General features: G+C 29.8%; 2 protein-coding genes across 3 annotated transcripts; both read left to right on the plus strand.

The window, feature by feature from the left end:
* The first annotated feature begins 191 nt into the window (after window positions 1–191).
* Window positions 192–9,965, plus strand: LOC148276155 (negative elongation factor E-like). The gene is made up of 5 exons (XM_088234686.1): window positions 192–580; window positions 3,490–3,637; window positions 5,857–5,994; window positions 6,289–6,376; window positions 9,427–9,965. Exons 1-5 carry the CDS (start codon window positions 313–315, stop codon window positions 9,577–9,579), a joined length of 795 nt encoding a protein of 264 aa, XP_088090812.1. The 5' UTR covers window positions 192–312; the 3' UTR covers window positions 9,580–9,965.
* Window positions 9,966–11,011: 1,046 nt separating this feature from the next.
* Window positions 11,012–18,472, plus strand: LOC148276156 (homogentisate 1,2-dioxygenase-like). 2 transcript variants are annotated; one of them, XM_088234684.1, is made up of 10 exons: window positions 11,012–11,274; window positions 11,673–11,845; window positions 12,188–12,284; window positions 12,485–12,674; window positions 13,081–13,201; window positions 13,505–13,635; window positions 13,926–14,080; window positions 14,682–14,808; window positions 15,966–16,147; window positions 16,632–18,472. In XM_088234684.1, the coding sequence occupies exons 1-10, from the start codon at window positions 11,260–11,262 to the stop codon at window positions 16,761–16,763; spliced, it is 1,323 nt and encodes a 440-aa protein (XP_088090810.1). In that variant the 5' UTR covers window positions 11,012–11,259; the 3' UTR covers window positions 16,764–18,472. The 2 variants fall into 2 exon arrangements, with proteins under 2 accessions (XP_088090810.1, XP_088090811.1); XM_088234685.1 differs by lacking the exon at window positions 16,632–18,472 and having other exon boundaries at window positions 11,013–11,274; window positions 15,917–16,009.
* The last annotated feature ends 57 nt before the right edge of the window (window positions 18,473–18,529 follow it).

The raw sequence follows: 18,529 nt of genomic DNA on the forward strand, positions 1-18,529 counted from the left end.
TTTTTTCATCAATTTTTGTATACTTTCTATTTGTTGTTTATTAATATGAAGCCGTAGATAAGGTAATTTATTTTAAAAATATGAAAAAAACCTGGACCAACCCGGTAAAATATCATGTTGTCTATGGCTAGAGTTTGTTTATGTAAATAAATTATTTTTTCTTGTCTTTGACCGCTGAATTTTGTGAGTATTATTTTGATCTATGGTGTTGTCAAAAGTGTCAGATTGTGTCAATTTTTATTTGTTTGTCGTCAACAGGGTGTAATATTATTTTTGACCTAACCATAAACTGCTTAAATAAGTTAAATAAACATGGTGTACTTACATTTCCCATCAAATCTTACCGAAGAAGAGTTAATGCTACAGGCAAAATACCAAAAATTAAAGAAAAAGAAAAAAGCCGTAGTTGCCTTAAAAACTCCAAAACCTGAAGTTGAAAAACCTATTCTTCCTAAGCGGGCAGCAGAAGCTCGAGATGCAAGGGAAATTGCCAGAAAACTGCTCAAAAGCGGTGCTATTCAAGCTATTAAAACTCCGCCTCCCCGGGCTGATCTTCTAACATTCAAGAGACCCAGAGGAGGTATTGTAAATTTTAACTAAATTTACATTTCTGTTAAGAAGTTACATGATTTTTTTAACAAAATTATAATGTTTTTTGAAATTCGGTCATCGATGCAAAATAAATAAATTATTACGTTTAAAATACAGCTCGCCATCGCTAAATAATAACCTTTAAGTTTTGTCAACTTGCCGATCACTATTAGCCCCTTCAGTGCTCACTGTGTTTAGTAAACATTATATCATAAATATAGTTCATACAATGCATTCAGTTCAACCAATTTTGTATAATTTATTTCATTTATTTATTTATAAATTTATCACAAAAAAAAAATATACATACTTAATAACAGGGAATTTATATAAAACCAATTAATGTAAAATGAAAACGGAGTGTTCTCTGTTTATGATAGTCTCCATCTAACATGGCACAGCCTGTTCTAAGATGGAGATTTTCTATCTTTAGAGAGTAAATAGTCCTATACTAATAAAAGAATAACATAAAAAAGAAAAACTAAAACTACTTGATTATAAATGCCTAGCTAATCAAATGTAAGAAATTAAAAATCATTATTATACAAATATAAAGTATATATATGTGCCAAGAATACATGTTACTTAAACATAAATAATATAGTATAATAAATAATAAAACAAATATAAAGCAATGAAATAAATAAAAATATAAATAATATGTGTACCAATTACATAAAGTACTACATTTATTGATTTACATATATTTTTCAAAAAAATCTCTCGCTACACTATTTATATGTGCAGTTATTTTTATTTTAAAATTTGTTTTACATTTTGAGTCTTTTATTTTTGGCAATAAATTATTAAATATTGTTGTAGCATTTACATTGTATTGCTTTTTACCAAAGGCGGTTGATACAATGGAACAATACAGTTAATTTGTGTTGCTGAACGAGTGTTTATATTTTGTTGGGTTCTTTTGACCTCACTTAATTTATCATAAAATTTAAGTAGTAGGCACCTCACAAACAATTGTCTTATGTGTACTTACTGATCCGATGCATCCTATCTTTTATATAAGCGGGATCCATAGACTTCTATACTTTATTCTCAATCACTGTTGAGATATCTGTCAATAAATATTTGTCGGCCTACTTATAGAACTATTTAGAACAATACTAATAGAACAGTGAGTTTGTATGTTTTTGGACAAATCAGCTTTTTGTAAAATAATATTAAAAAATTTATGATAAATGAAGTATAGACGAAAATTCATTAATAATAAATAGGAACATGGACAATCAATGAATATAAATATTATAAATCAAATTAAGAAATAGTGTACCATTACCATCCTTTAGGAATATGAGAAATTTATATAAATTAGAAGTTAAACAACTTTTAGATTCTGAAAAGAATTTAAATTAATAATACATAATCATACCCGATGCTTCCCACCCAACCCATCTGGACCCAATGGCGCATAGGGCACTGCATTGGTAAACCAAATGCAGCATATCTCTATTATAAGAAAAAATAATAATAATAAGCATTTTTGAATGTCTGTAATATTGGGTTATGCCCAGTGAGGTGTTCATATAGAAAAGAAAAAAGATAATGTTTTATGTGAAATAAATAAATAAATAATAACAATAATTTTAATTATAGGAAAATAATTTATATTATAAATTAATGTCTCCTTCTTCTAAATATAATGTCTTCTTTAAAAAATAAATATAAACATCTATAAGCGCACCCAGCGCCCAGCCCGTTCCCAGTGGGAGAAAGAAACTGGCCAATTACTTCAGCTTATTTCTTCATACAAAATGTATACTGTATACGTCTATACGTCTCAAAACCCAGTTGGTGATTTTTTTTCCTGAAGTGAACTCACCGATTACCGATATTATTTGAAGCTTCTCTATTTGGAGAATAGCATTTCGAACATTATTTCCTAAGGACCGCTTTCCTTTCATTGTATACAGTTGACATATGACATCAGTTCTTTCATCCGCCCGTCTTAATGTAATGTTAGTGGCGCTCTGCTCGGCGCGTGTATCAATTTTTGGCATTATTTTTTAGAAGGAATTATTAAAAGGTCACGTGGCGGTGCTCAGTGTTAACATTTTATTGCAATATTATTTTGAATATATCTAATGAATGTCATTGTTTTTTTTAAAAACTTTTGCATGTATTAAAATAATAGACAATATGCTTTCATTTATTGCACAATTATTGATTATTGTTTCAACTTAATTGATTGATTATTGGTAATAATTATTTTAATTAAAAATAAGTAGGTATTCCGTATTCTGTTGTCAGCAGCTGAAGCGGGGAGATGATGTTGTATTCACACAAAACTATAAAAAAAGAAGCCGTGTATATACTTTATTACTTTGTATGGTATAAGCAGGTACAAATCATTTTTAAAAATATAGCTTACCTATAAAAAGGTCACCTTTGCCACTGGTAGGTGAGGACTCTACATTTGTTATAAGAAGGAAAATTAAAAAACATATTTACAGTAAAACTAAGGCCTAGCATAAAGGAGGATTCCCTGGGTAAGCAGAGAGAAAAGATCCAAGGACTAACCCCATTAGGTTAGGAAAAAACAGAAGATTGTGTGCATTCCTATTGGAAGGAAGCACAGTCCCAACTGTAACAGCATTGCATAGGAACAGCTGTCAACTCCACCATAGGCGGTGATGATGATGTCAATTTGTCCATCACCATCAATCTAATTTTCCTAATTGTGACAGTGATAAGTAAGTAAACCAGGGCTAGTATTCCAAACACTTTTATAGATATAAATACGCGCTTTAAAAGAGATCAGAATAGTAGGCCAGGAGAACCTGTCTGACTAAACTAATAAATTGTAGATCGTTTTATTCACTGTGTATCTCACCGTTTTTATTGATTTCTGTATTATTATGTTTAGTGTATTTCTCGTGTTAGGTCGGGAGCGTCCTGTCATCGGTCCCGGACCTGACCGAGGGGGTGCAGCATCATATCAGCCCTTCAGCTCGGCCCACGAGCCTCCGGATGAGAAGTCCCCACCCCGGGTTAATAACCTTTACGACACATTCGTTGGCGCCAGAGAAAAGTAAGCTGTTTTGAAAAATATACATTTTTTAACACGGTGCGTAGGTTTTCACGGGGGGCAATCCTTTGTAAGTTGGATTCGTTCTGACAATAGCCAAAACGTTAAAACCAATTCAACTTATACGAGATATAAGAAACATTGATTTTTTAACACGTTTGCGGACAATTTTTTCTATTAGTATCCACTCGTAGACACATAACTTTCTCCTTTTTTAAATTTTTTTACTTCCTATTGGACCGTAGTTGATGGTTTGAAGTAAATCTTATTTGACTAACGTACTGGGACACTTTTTTTTGCTGACTGCTTTTTATAAGAACACAATATCTCTTCCTTTCATATAATTACTTCAGTTTCATGTAGGCTATTACCACCATTTCTTAAATGAGAGACACGGCATAACCGCAAATGTGGTAATCAAATAATATAACAGTAATAATCAACAGACAATCACACTATTAGCCCATAAAGGTAGGGAAAAAAGATAGAACTCCACATTACTCTATTCCCTTTTTAAAATAATATACTTTCTTATGTTTTATCCGAATATTTTAATATTTGGCCATTTTCTGTTATTGCCTTTTTATCAATTGTAAAGAATAACAGTGTTCGAAAATTGAAAATGTTGTGGTAGATCCTCTGATCGAATGTCGTTTTATTAGATTTACATACAGACATCGGTTCCTATACATTCATGTACATTACATTTATACATTACACTTACATTGCCTATGCCCGCTAATTATTCCAAATTTTGACATGTCCATTTTCAAATATTTGTTGATTGTTATGCATAAACTGTCAAACATGCATATGCCGATGATACTGCTTTAGTTATATCTCACAAGGATCTTAAAACTGCAGAGAAATTGCTACAAGAATACTTTGTGAATCTGCAAAAATGGTTCCGTGGCGCAGGTTTAATAATTAATTAAGTAAACCAAACTTATACACATAAAATCACCGAACAATACAATTTATACAACACCATCAATTTTTTATCATAACTATGCATGTATCCACAGTGATATTGTGCAACCGTGCATATGTGAAAATATTGAGCAATATGTTTATTTAGGTTTAACAATAGATTGTAATTTTAAATGGGATGTACATTTAAGAAAATTGTGTAAGCGACTTAGAGCAATAAGTAATAGAATGTATAAATATATTGAAATATTATGTCCCTGTTAATACCTTACGAATTATTTATTTATCTCAGAATCAATTATACGATACGCCATAACTTCCTGGGGGTTATCAAGCGAAACTAATATTAATTTTATTCAAACTTTACAAAATTCTATGATCGAATTGCTACAACATAAAGATGTATACCACCAGAGACACAATATTTCAATATCATTAATGTTTAAATCTGTAAATAAATTATCATGTGCCGCAGTGAGTATAAACACAAATTGGTACATGATTACAACACCGGGTTTACTAGTATGGCTGTACTAGAGCTAGCTGTTCCTAGATATTGTAATAAATATGTAAAAAGGACACTGCGACACAGTATACCTAAAATATGCAACATGCTACCGAACAATATTAAGAATAGTGAGTTAAATATAGGAGTGAGACGTATGCTCAAATTATGGTTAATGGAAAAAATTTTTTTGTATTAATGATATAATAAAATATAAATTATGGTAATATATAAGAACCTGCTGACGAGTTGTATGCTTACAATTCAGCAGGACTTTAATTTTAAGACTATTGTGTAAATAATTTTGAAAAACTTTTTTTTTATTTCAGCTAACGCAATGATTAATAAAATATTAAAAATAACTGCAAAATCGGTAGCTATTTATAGGTTTAATACTAATAATTATTCGCAGTCTTCCCTGTTTTTCTACATCTGTATCATAAATATTTGCTTTCTTATGATTTTAATTTTACCCATATATTTCAATTTAGTTGCTATCTTCAATTAAAATCGTATTTAACCGTGTTAGAAAATGAGAATCAAATTTTGGTTGAGTGAGAAACAAGACTTTGAACTCTGATCTGGAGTCCGCAACACTCTCACTGGACCACATCTCGTTTTGTTAAAGTTTGTTGAAATGTATTATGTGATATATTATTAACTAATGTTTTTAAATTACGTTTTGAATAAATAGTATTTCCTCAGTTTGTTGGCCCTTTATTCAGCTCTCTACTTTTATTGACGTATTGAAGTTTTATGTTTCATTAAATGTAAATTATTTTTGTAGGGAGGAACGTGTTGAGACACCCCAAAAACCTAAAACAGTTTTTGTCTCGGGACATAAAATAACTGAAGAGCATCTCAGAAAACACATGTCATCCATAGGAACCATTGTGAATATTTCAATGGAAATTGAAAAAAATCGGTAAGATAAAATCTTTATTTTTTTCAAATTTCAATTCATAATTCAAACCGCAAGCACAAAAGCTTTTTTTTTTTTTGGAAAGGAACAGCATTAAAATAATGAATTCTAAACTTATGTATAAAGTAAGAAAAACTGTAAAAAATGTAACTTAATTGTATGTAATATATTAAATAAATAAATAAAAAGTTTTATTTCAAAGCTTTCCTGAATGAATGACTTGTAGCAATCATAGTTTTAAGTTTTTATTGGTATTCACTGTCAGAATTCACATTTATTTTGATTTTCTTATTTCAGTGGTTTCGTCACATATGAAAGACCAGAAGCTGCAGCGAGAGCCATTAATGATCTTGATGGGTCTTCTCCAGGAGGCATTCAATTAGCGGTAAACTTACCTTTATATCTTTTTATACTATACATTAACAGATTATTCAATATTTACAACAAAAAAAACAAGAAAATAGGAGAAAGAAATATAAAAAATTAATATTTGCATTTTTATGATTTCTCAAATATTTCCATTTTGGTGCCATTTTCAACTTGTCTCAAATAGCTCTCTTTAAAAATAAAATCAAGTTGTGGTAAAGTGTGTAGCCGAAAGCGAACCTCGGACCTCTGATCCTAGAGTTCGCGATACTACCACAAAACCACAAAAACACTTTTTAAAATTTTATTAAGCCCATCAGGGTTTTTACTAGGATAAACATATTATATTATACATATTATATTATACCTTAAAGGATAAACCACGGAAGTCCACTTTTTGGTGATTTTGGGTTAAATATGCAGAAAATTTTACTGTATGTCCTTACGTTAGTTAATAAAACATTGAAGTCCATAAACATTAAATTAACTGATTTTACTAGTTAAAAAACCACTGAAGTCCAACTCACTTTAATGCAAAATCCACTGATCTCCCCTTTACGAGGTTTACGCTCTAAGAATAATTCAAATATCATTTAGTTCCATTAACACAGAAGTCCAGCATACGTTGTTTATGCTCTAACAATTTTACGATTTATATTCATACAAGTATTGGCGGCTGATGTGTGATAACTGTTTGATATTGTTATATGATATGAAGGTTTATTATTGACTGAAAATGATGTCGCAAAAAAAGAAACTGAAAACATGCAAAAACGTCCCTGCAATCTAAAGAAGGTGGGTGTTGCTCAATGGATTTTAAAAAGTCATTAGTAAAAAGTTATTGAAATTTTTTTTTAAGCCTTTTTCTTTTTTCTCAAACAAACAATTTTTTTGTTTGAATTCTGACATAAAATTTTCATTTTGTTTTGCCATAACACTTACAGCAGCTCTGACGATTCGCCTGTTGCGACTATGTCATTGATGATTTCATCTTCTATTTTTAAATCATTTATAAAGGGGAATCAATTTCCTAAGAAATACCTGATAAATTGAAAAAAAAGACAATGAGCTTTACTAAATCTTTTTATCACGTTCCAGCAGCATCACGGTTTTGGTTAGTAAAGCAGTTTTTTTTTGTTCGTATTGTAATAATAGAGACATCCTAAATATTTTAGTGAATTATGTACATGCGATTTTTAAAAAAGAACGATCAAAGTGATGGCGGGCAATCACTATAGTATAGGGTGGACAATCATTACCCATTTTACCCTATGTTTCTATCTAAAATGTGGACTCTGAATTACACAATCCACGATAACACAAGTGGTGAACCCACAGCAATGATGCGGGATGAAACAAGAGTCAAAAGGGGCGGAAATGAACTTCTGCTTGCTTAAGTGGGCAGCTGACGATTTGGTCGGATAATTGGTCTTGTCGAAATAGGAATATAATGATTGTATTTGCATATACCTGGCTTCTAAATATAATTCCAACGCTAAAGATCATAAATTCATATTTCAACGCAATACCCACAAGGAGGTTGACGTTGAACACTGGAAGCTGGATGGTGTGCATATAGTGACTCCATGGGATTGGGTCCAGTTTGTAAGAACGTGTAAAAGGACCAAGAATTTTTAAAATATTAACATGGAGTTATATGATATGAACAATATAAGCTCTTTAAACGAATCATCTTCAGCTCCTTTTGTAGCTCTAAAAAATAATACCAATGGCACACCTTTTCTCATTTGCTGTATGGCTGCAACTTCGAGCACCTTCTTCATAAGACCAACTTTAACAGTAAAAATTTGAAAACTGTAGACCTTTTCAAAAATAACAAGGACGCAAAACATTTTATTTCCCATCGACTTTTTACGAGCTTAAAACTCTTTTTACGTCTAATCAGCACGGCCAAATAGGAAGATCTACAATCTCCGAAACGGTAGATACCTCGAGAACCATATAAATTTTACTATCTAATTCCTCATCAACTGAGATTTTGAATAATGACCGAGAGTATTTTTTTGTTTTGTTTCTATCTATTATAACAAATGAATGCTGATGTTCTTATGAAAATAATAAAAAATATTTTTACTTATTTTTTACTATCGGCTTATCCATTTTGTCGGCCTCGTGGTGTAATGGTCAGCTCGTTTGCCTACCATGCAAGAGGTCTCGGTTTCGATTCCCGACATGGTTGATATGAATTATTTATTTATAAGAGTATTTTCACACTAAAATATTTCGTACCTGGACTGGTACCTGAAGCGTAAGACTGATCATCTTACCTTCATGCAACAAAAATTATCAAGATACGCTGCGATTGGTTACCAAAGCAGTTACCATTAGGTGCGGAAAGGGAATGATGATTGCGTGTGACTACCGTAGTTTATCCTTTAAGGTACAGATATATGTCAAGTCATGTTTTGTCTGGTTTGTGTAGTCATCGTATGCTTAATGTTATTTTTAAATTTGTCTGAATGAATAAATGAATGAATGAATAAATTTACAAACATAAGAAATATAATGAATTAAGCTTTTTAATTTCTGTATATTATTTAAATTCCACTAATAGTAACTGAATACGATTTGTATTTCGGAGTTTTAAAAATAAACCTCGTTTTGTTGAAATATAATATCTAAGTGCTTTTTCTGCATCATTTTCAACACCAAAAAAACAATTTTACTTACCGTTTTTAGCTTTTTTGCGAGATATTTTTAAAGTTACATTAAATTATTGTTATTGTTTCATACAAGCATAATTTACTATGGTTAATATCAATTAATAACTTATAAGATTACATATAAAAAAATTAGAGAAACAAATTGGCATTTTTTTGCTAAAAGTTGGGAATAGTTTCACCTTGAAGGTTTTTTTTAAAGAAATTTACTGTATACTATTTTTTTCTTTGATATTTTAAAATAATAAAATGTGTCAATTTTACCATATATTTATGTAATTACTAAGTTTTAGTATGGAGGATTATTTTTATTCAACTCTCTTATAGGAATAGTAATTGTAAGTTTTTTTTTATGGTGAATTATATTCAAATTCATTTCAATTTTTAGGTGTCCATGGCCCGTCGCCAGCCTCAGATGGATAGAATTAATGAAGCTTCCTCATCATCAGCTTGGTGCACTCTCTCCACGTCACACTCACAAAAAGGACATCATCGTGATGGTCGAGAGATTACAGATTATCAAGACATGTTTATATTTTAAGTACACAACTCGGTATTAAACTTCTAATTTGATTTTAAACCTCAATCTTATTTATTGACGGTCAAATTGACCCATTAACTTAATACATTATTGGAAATGTTATACTAAAGTATCTTCCTGGAATGAAGTGTAAAAATATTCATTTTTAATTAATCATATTTACGTCAAAAGCAAATTCAAATGCAGCATTTGTTTTCTTACTAAATATTTTATTAAAAATATATTTATGGATATTTTTTTTCTCATATTTTCTGAAATTATAAAGTGTTTAATATGTTATTGGTGTCCCAATTGCGGTTCTCTATGCACATGAAACAAGCAAAGACTATTTAATAATCCTCTACAGATTTATGTATTCTTTTTTAATAAATAAATTATTTTTTAAATTTGTGTTTATTATATCTTTGTTGTACATATGTACTTCAAAATGTTGTCAAAATTATCTATCTTAATGAATGAACAAGTTCAAAATCTCTCATTCAGAAATCTATCGCTATCATTGGTAATTTCCAAAGAACTTGTGACGTAGTTCATTTAGATGAATTATTCGTGCATTTTTGAGAAACTTCACCGTAAAATGAAATGCTCTAATTTTTATATCCAATTTCCCGTAGCATTGAACTTCCTAATTAAGAGCCTTATAAAACATTCATACCTACTAGTTGTAATTTTTTTTTATGCAACATGTTTTTTTTTCTGAATTCTTCATTTAGTTTAGTGAGGATGAAATTAATGATAATAAAGGAGACCGTACAAGTTACGAATAATTCAATGATGAAATATTTACATAATGTATTTATTTATACATAATGCTTCTCAGGTGTGGCATTTGTTTGGATTTTGATTGGTCTTCTGCTCATTTCATTCTAGTTTTCCTTGAACATGAGTAGGATCTTATTATGCAGCATTCTTGATTGTAGTATAATATTATATAATAATAAAGCTATTTTATATGACTACCAAATCCCAGCTCTGCGTAAATATATTTGTAAGTATATATGTGTTTAAATAATCCTTTTTGTTAAAATAAGGGGTTATAAATAATATTTTAATAAAAATATAATTATGGATATTTTCTTTCTCATATTTGCTGAAATTATTATTTTTTTTAAATATGTTATTGGTGTCCCAATTGCGGTTCTCTATGCACTATTAGTGTTAAAAATGTACTATGTGCTAATTAAAAAATATTTATGTAATATGTTGATTAATAATACAAATTCTTCTTTCCTTTCATTTGAGTTTATACCAGTCTAAAATTAACCTCAAGTATTTAAATCGCCAACAAGAATCATTAAGAATATTTTAATTAACTAACTTCAAATTAAATTTTTATTTAAATATCAATGTAAATAGCATTTTTTTCTTGTGTAAAAACCTTTCGATTTGGACAATAATTAAAGTAAATTTTATATTTGAAGCATTTGTGGTTATTCGTTTTAATATTGATAATAATTAAACTGTTGTCGACAAATAATATGTATATTTACGTTCTCAAAGATAAAGGTAGGTAAAGTGGAAGAAAACTGGATGTTTGCATATATTAAGTTGTTTACTAATGCAATGCTTGAATATTTCAATATAAAACTGGTCATTTTGATGCTAGGTTGTTCATAATATGAGTACAATTCTTTAAGAAAAGACACATTTGTGCTTAAATTCCTATATTTTACAATAAATATGGCACAGTTTAAGGTAAGATTTTAAAACCCTTTACTTGTTTAAATTTTTTATAGACCAAATAAAACTAAAAAAGGGCACTTTAAATGAAGCTATTTTTATTTCCGCATTGCAAAAATGTGATTTCATGTTGTGAAGAATTTTGTTTGACATTATAATTTCCAAAAACATACAATTTTTTAGTAATGAGTCACTGAAAAATATTATTTTCCTTTTTATAGCACTAATGAGCTATTTTCTTTAAATATAACTTATTATTTTCAAAGAGCATTTTGAAAATATAACAAAAACCTACTAAATTTAATAAAATATCTCGACAAAAAAAGGAGACATGACAAAGAGTATAGAAGTCATGGCATTTGGAGGACAGATATACAATATGTATCTTGATAACCATATTTTTTTTCTTCAAGTATCTGTCTGGATTTGGATCCGAATTACAATCTGAGGCTCCAGGATATGAGGGAGCCCTTCCTCAGGGACAAAACTCCCCGCAGTCAGCCCCTTTCGGACTTTATGCAGAACAGCTATCAGGATCTGCATTTACAGCACCTCGCAATGAAAATAAACGCTCTTGGTTATATAGGTTGTTATTAGTAGTATTAGTAAACGTACCTGAAATTGAAACTGAAAAATTCTTCTTTTTAAATTAATTCTAACTCTCGGGCATCCTCATTTTAAAATCTGCATTTACAGAGCAACCGAGAACAGTTTTTTTTTCCTAAATGTGCTATATTTTTGACTCATGATTTTCTGAAAACGTCAACAAAACTGGTTGAAATCCGGCATTTAAAATAACCGATTTATTATTCTTTCGAAACATGAAATTTGAAATATTTTTAAGACATTGAGATTAATTTTTAAAACAATAAATATGTACAATTCTTTATTTTATTTTTATCACTTTATCGATTCACTTTGATTTTAGAATTCGTCCATCTGTAGTTCATGGAACTTTTACAAAATACCTGGGTGGAGAAAATTTATCTCATAATTGGAATGAGCAGCACCCTAATCCTAATCAGGTACAGAAAAATAGAGTCCTTTTTTTAAATGCATCGAAGTTATCCACATAACATAGTATTATAATGTTTCACAATATCAAATGCAAGATCCTTCCGCCGTCTTATTATTGGTGTATAATACAGTACTGTCTACCTAAATCAGTATGCAAATTTATTTTTTGGTGTGCAATTTTCTATTGATGTATCGTGCTATATTTTAGTTGAGGTGGAATCCGTTTGATATACCGATTGAAGAAAATGATGGCAAAGTGGATTTTGTGTCCGGATTACATACGGTGTGCGGAGCAGGTGATCCTCGTACCAGGAATGGAATTGCCGTTCACATTTATACATGCAATATTTCAATGATTGACTCCGCATTTTATAACAGCGATGGTGATTTCTTAATAGGTAGGATTCATTCTACTTTAATATATTTAAATTCAGTAATTATTTTTGAAGATATTTTGAGGAGATTATAACCAAGTACTACAAATAATATTTTTTATGTATGAAATCATACATACTGACTAGATGCGTTTCTAGAGAGTGGTAGTTGTCAAATTTAACTCTTGGCATGCTCAAGACATGACTCTTAGCAGACCAAAAAAAAATTATCAGTTGATAAAAAACTTATTCATTGTTGCTTATATAAAATTATCATTTAAACTTATAATTAGAAATCAAACACTGATTTGAGTCTTTCTAATTATAAGTTTAAATATGGAGTTCTACAAAATAAACACCAAATCAATCAATAAAATTATTATTTTTTAGAAGTCTTTGAAATTACTACATATTGTTATATTAATTTTAGTGCCTCAAGAAGGAGACTTGACTGTTAAAACAGAGTTTGGTTTACTTACTGCCGGACCAAATGAAATATGTGTTATACCACAAGGAATGAGATTTAACATAGAAACACATACTCCATCTAGGTAAATTAGCAACATCAAGGCATTATTTGCACCCTATATGTTGTACAGCCCATTCAAATCTTTAATAAACTTGACTTATGTGAGTGTGACAGAACGTTTTCAAATAAAATATTCTGGTGTGCCTACTTACAAATGAAATTTTGCATGTTCACTTGGTTTTGCATATTAAACATTTGACCGCACTATAAATACATTTTTTTTTACTGTATCTCATTATTTTTTTTATTTTTAACTGTGGAAAAATAATGAGAGCTATTGTTCTTGATAGATTTTATAATCTGAAAACAATCCATTTTTTTTCAGAGGGTATATTTTAGAGGTATTTGATGGACATTTTAAATTACCTGACTTGGGTCCCATTGGAGCAAATGGATTGGCTAATCCGAGAGACTTTTTAACTCCCGTCGCTCATTTTGAAGATAAAGACATTAAAGGTTAAAAAATTATATATCCCATAGAAAAATATTAGCCCGAATATAACACGGCCTCGAATAAAACGGGACCTATATATTTGGAGCAGGAATGAAGGGAAAAATTCACCAATCTTAAACCCCGAATACAATGTGAATGTCATTTTTAGAAAAATATTTTGAATAAAAAACATCGCATTATATTCGGGCTAGTATGGAATATCACGCTATGTAAAAATTTTACTGCTATGAACTGTATAAACTATAATCACATATTTTTTTTATTTTATTAAGTTATATTTGTTATATTTTAGGATTCAAAATAATAAACAAATATCAAGGTGCTCTATTTGTGGCTAAACAAGATCATACCCCATTTGATGTAGTTGCATGGCATGGTAACTACGTTCCCTACAAATATGACCTGAAAAACTTTATGGTTATCAACTCTGTTTCCTTTGATCATTGCGTAAGTTTATAAATAACTTTTTTTTTATGCACTAGACTCAATTTACCAGATTTCCAAAAGCTTTTCTGTTACATGGTCATTACAATTCATATTTCAGATACGTACATGCAGTCTATCTATTTCAGTATATTTTTTATAAACATTAAGGCCGGCACAAACAATACAATTATTTCAAATCGGGTTGTGGTCCTTCGGCTAGTGTCTCGGATTCACGGATCAAAGGTCCGTGGTTCGAATCCCACTCTACCCCAACTTGATTCCCATTTTCTAATAGTGAGTTATTTACAACTCGTTGAAAATGGCCCTCAAAATTAAATATTTGGGTAAATCATAAGAACGCAAATATTTCTTTTTATTAAAAAAAAAAAAAACTACATTGGCTGCTCGTCATATATATATCAGAAGCTTGAATTAGTTTAAACAATTTGTTTTTTTTTTCTTACTCAAGTCTTCAATAGAGAATACTTTTTAAGGCATTTAAAATATTTTGATCAAGCCAGATTTGGTAAATCTAAAGATTACTGTTATGACAGAATTGAGGACTAATAGACAATAATAATTTATTTACAAATAGCAGAATGTTGGTGTAATATAATTTTAGGATCCTTCAATCTTCACTGTATTGACATGTCCATCCACAAAGCCTGGAGTGGCTATTGCAGACTTCGTTATATTCCCCCCAAGATGGTCCGTGCAAGAAAATACTTTCAGACCACCATATTATCATAGTATGTAAATCATTTTGAAACATTCAGTTATTCTATCCGATTCAGAAAAGTATGTAAAAATTGTTTGATTATCCCAATCAGGAAGTTCAGTGCTATAGGAACTTGTACATGAATATTTTTTCTTACAAGCGGTAAAGAGCGGCATTTAATCGTAAAGTGAAGTTTTGAAAAATTAGCTACTTTGAAACGTCACAATATCAATAATAATCAATTATAGCCTTTTTATGTGTTGTGATAGATTTCCGGTTTCCGGGTGGATGTTTTTAGACGTTTAGCATGTTTTTGATAGGTACATGGTTCTCCTTTTAAATGTCAGGAAACTCATCAACTTGAACTCGTGCACAGGCGGTGTAATTTAAAAATTACAAAACTTAGGGACGATACATAAAATTTTATTTTTTTTGGCTTAGTTTGATAGTCAATTAACAAATATAAAAAAAAAACACTGAATTTCCTAATTGGAATGAGTTCTCTGATTTTTGAAAACAAATTATGTACAACTTTGATTTCAATTAAAAAAATATTTCACTTTATTTATATAAATACATAATAACAAAATTCATAATGAGGAAGTTCAGTGGTCTTTTTTATTTGTTAATAGACTATTACAATTTTATATATCATATTATCAGCGCTATGATTTTTAAAGTTTTAAATTTCTGAAATAACTCTGCGTGTCATCAGAGGTTCTCTTCCGCTTATTCTCGATCAGTTCTGCCTATTGGTCCATTGACGGCAAGCAAACCGGAAATCTTCCATAACTGTCTTATCATTTATTGATTCATATGAACTAGTGACGTCGCTCAAAGTAATGCAATTCTATTAGTATTTTTAGGCATTTTCAGGAAACCTTGCTGTACAATTTAATGCTCAAATTTTTACCATGCACAAGAAAATATTTATTGTATCTGATTTCCCGTAGGGCTGAAGTTTCTCATTCAAAGCATTTTATATTTTCAATCACACGCACCACTTGCAAAATGAAACTACCCCGAGATTTTAAAGGAATTTTCAACTCACATTATTTCATATTATTTATAAAGTGAAAATAAAAATAATGAATAATCATCCCACGTAACATCTAATATTTCTTTATTTAATTTACCAGTGAAGTACCTACTTTAAACAGGATAAATCTATCGTGATTTGAATGACAGGAAATTGCATGAGTGAGTTCATGGGGCTGATTCTTGGGAGGTATGAAGCAAAGGAAGGAGGGTTCCTTCCAGGAGGTGCCTCTCTGCACTCCATGATGACTCCTCACGGACCTGACGCTGACTGCTTCCAGGGAGCCACCACAGCAAAACTTGTACCACAGAAAATAGCAACAGGAACGCAGGTAAACAGAAGTCTTTACTAAGAAGTGCAGTAAGAACTTTATTCTTAAACTTTTGAAGATTTTCAAACATTTCATAATGCCTCATTAGATGAATCATGTAACTACATATTTATATAAGTTTTAAAAATATACATTTTCATTTTGTATAGCACATATCTACAATAATTAGACTTGATGATTCTAATAAACTCAAAATTTTGTTCAAAATTTAATCATACACTTCACAATGTTTTTAAAAGTACTTTTCTGACATCAATAAATCAGTTTGTCATAATTATAGTCGATGAGTTTATGTCAGCTAATACTAGAGCCAGAGGCACTAATAAGAGTATTAGCTGAGTATTGTGCTGAGTACAAGATTATTCCGTGGCTATAATGTTTAGTGTCCCTTATTCGCTGGAGATTTTGGGAATATCTTTTTACTAGTTATTTAATTTAATGAGAAGATTGTGATTTTTGGTCAAATTTATCTGTTGAATTTCAGGCGTTCATGTTTGAATCTTCACTAAGCATGGCTGTTACTAAATGGGGAGAGGAAACTTGCCAAAAGCTAGATGGAAATTATAACCAGTGTTGGCAATCGCTCAAAAAACAATTCACCAACCTCGCGATATAAAATTGTATGTTGTAGAGTCAAAACCTCTTCACACTACATACATATTCTCAAGAGTAACAAAAAAAAATGACATTTGTATAGAAGATTCATTATAACCTTCAGAAAAATACATAACAATATTACATAATATCTACGTTTGATATACATAGTAGCATTGTTGTAACCAGCGTTGCCAGACACGATCTAGCGAAAAAAGGTAGATTCATAAAAATAAATCGGTAGATTCGGGAGAGGGGGTAGGAGGGGGGCAAAAATTAATTTAACAGCTGTTCGAAATTTAAGTGCCGTTTTGCCTAAGGTCGTTGCTTTTAAATAGTTGAAAACGCTTGGTAAATGAACAATCGAAAATTTAAAGGACTGCAATAAGTGAATCACCAAAATATAGTGATTTATAATGTCTTCTTTTTCTTACAAAAAATGTAAATTACAATATTTCATTTCAAAATTTAAATATTCATTTAAGAAAAGGAATATTTGAGTTGGTTCTTATAAACAATAATAGTTTAATACATAGATTAAAATTCAAAATATTATTTTATTGAATGAATGACACAATTTTATCGAAATATATAGTATTTTTATTGTCAAACAAAGAAATAATTAATGTTTTAAAGTTCTTTCAGTGCTACTTAAAACTTAATAAAATTTGCTAACTGCTGAAGTACTGAACAAATTATTAAAACAATGATCAACTAAATTTATTTAAACCCTATTTATTATCCTATTTACATATCTATTTAGATATTTAACTGAAGATAAAACCATTTATATTATTTTCAATATGAAAAGTGATCCCTCTACATTTCACTTCATAAAATAGACATATATACATTTTTCAATAATGTCATGAAATTCTATGCCATGATTTATTTTACCATATTCAACAACACTAGCCAATTCCATAATGAATATATCATTCATTGGATACTTATGTACGATAGATAAGCAGTTTTTTAAATAAGCAACTGATGGCAATCGAAGTGAGCAAACAAGCAATAAATTATTATAATATTAATTCGTTTTATTTGCATTGAAATTTTGTTCTGTGGAAAAAACAAGGAGATTTATAAAAATCGGTAGAATTTCAATCGAATTCGGTAGATTGATCCCAAAATCGGTAGATCTACCGAAAAATCGATAGATCTGGCAACGCTGGTTGTAACTATTGTTGTGCCCTATTATTCTGTTATTAGGTACATAAGAAACATCTCTGAATTTTAAAAATATAATTCACAACACGCATTGAATGAGCAAGTTTGGTGTTTTTTTTTTAGATTTTTATTTGTTAAAAGAAGCCTAAACTTAAACTAAGCCAAAATTTAAAAAAAAAAAAAATTATGCATCGTATTATCAGCGCTATGATTTATTAAAGTTTTGTGATTTTGAAATTACTCCGCGTGTGTGAATTAGCTTCCCGTAAACCGGAGATCTATCACAACTCTATCATTGGTTGATTCAAAAGAACTAGTGGCGTCATTCAAAATAGTTATTTTTTATTAAAATCATTTTGATTATTTTTTTCATACATTTTAAGAAACTTTGACATACAATTACACTCTAATTTTTACCGCACCTAAGAAAATATTTTTTTTTTATATCCTATTTCCTATGAGTTCTATGGCACTAACTTCCTCATTGTCAAAATTAACGTTTTATTCTTTTTAGAAGCAATTTTTATTTATATTGAAATAAACATTTTAACTGGTCGGTTGTTTCATGTAAATCAAATGTTTATCTTTTGTTATTTTTTATTTTGATATGCTAGA

Source organism: Micrasema longulum, unplaced genomic scaffold (assembly GCF_059751315.1).
Source record: "Micrasema longulum isolate JH-2025_06_02 unplaced genomic scaffold, ASM5975131v1 h1tg001266l, whole genome shotgun sequence".
Lineage (NCBI taxonomy): Eukaryota > Metazoa > Arthropoda > Insecta > Trichoptera > Brachycentridae > Micrasema > Micrasema longulum.

Coding starts and splice junctions, on each gene's coding strand:
- LOC148276155 (XM_088234686.1), top strand. CDS start 313: ATGGTGTACTTACATTTCCCATCAAATCTTACCGAAGAAGAGTTAATG. Junction 3,638..5,856: donor TTCGTTGGCGCCAGAGAAAA/GTAAGCTGTTTT, acceptor TTATTTTTGTAG/GGAGGAACGTGTTGAGACAC. Junction 6,377..9,426: donor CAGGAGGCATTCAATTAGCG/GTAAACTTACCT, acceptor TTCAATTTTTAG/GTGTCCATGGCCCGTCGCCA.
- LOC148276156 (XM_088234684.1), top strand. Junction 11,846..12,187: donor AAACGCTCTTGGTTATATAG/GTTGTTATTAGT, acceptor CTTTGATTTTAG/AATTCGTCCATCTGTAGTTC. Junction 14,081..14,681: donor CTGTTTCCTTTGATCATTGC/GTAAGTTTATAA, acceptor ATATAATTTTAG/GATCCTTCAATCTTCACTGT.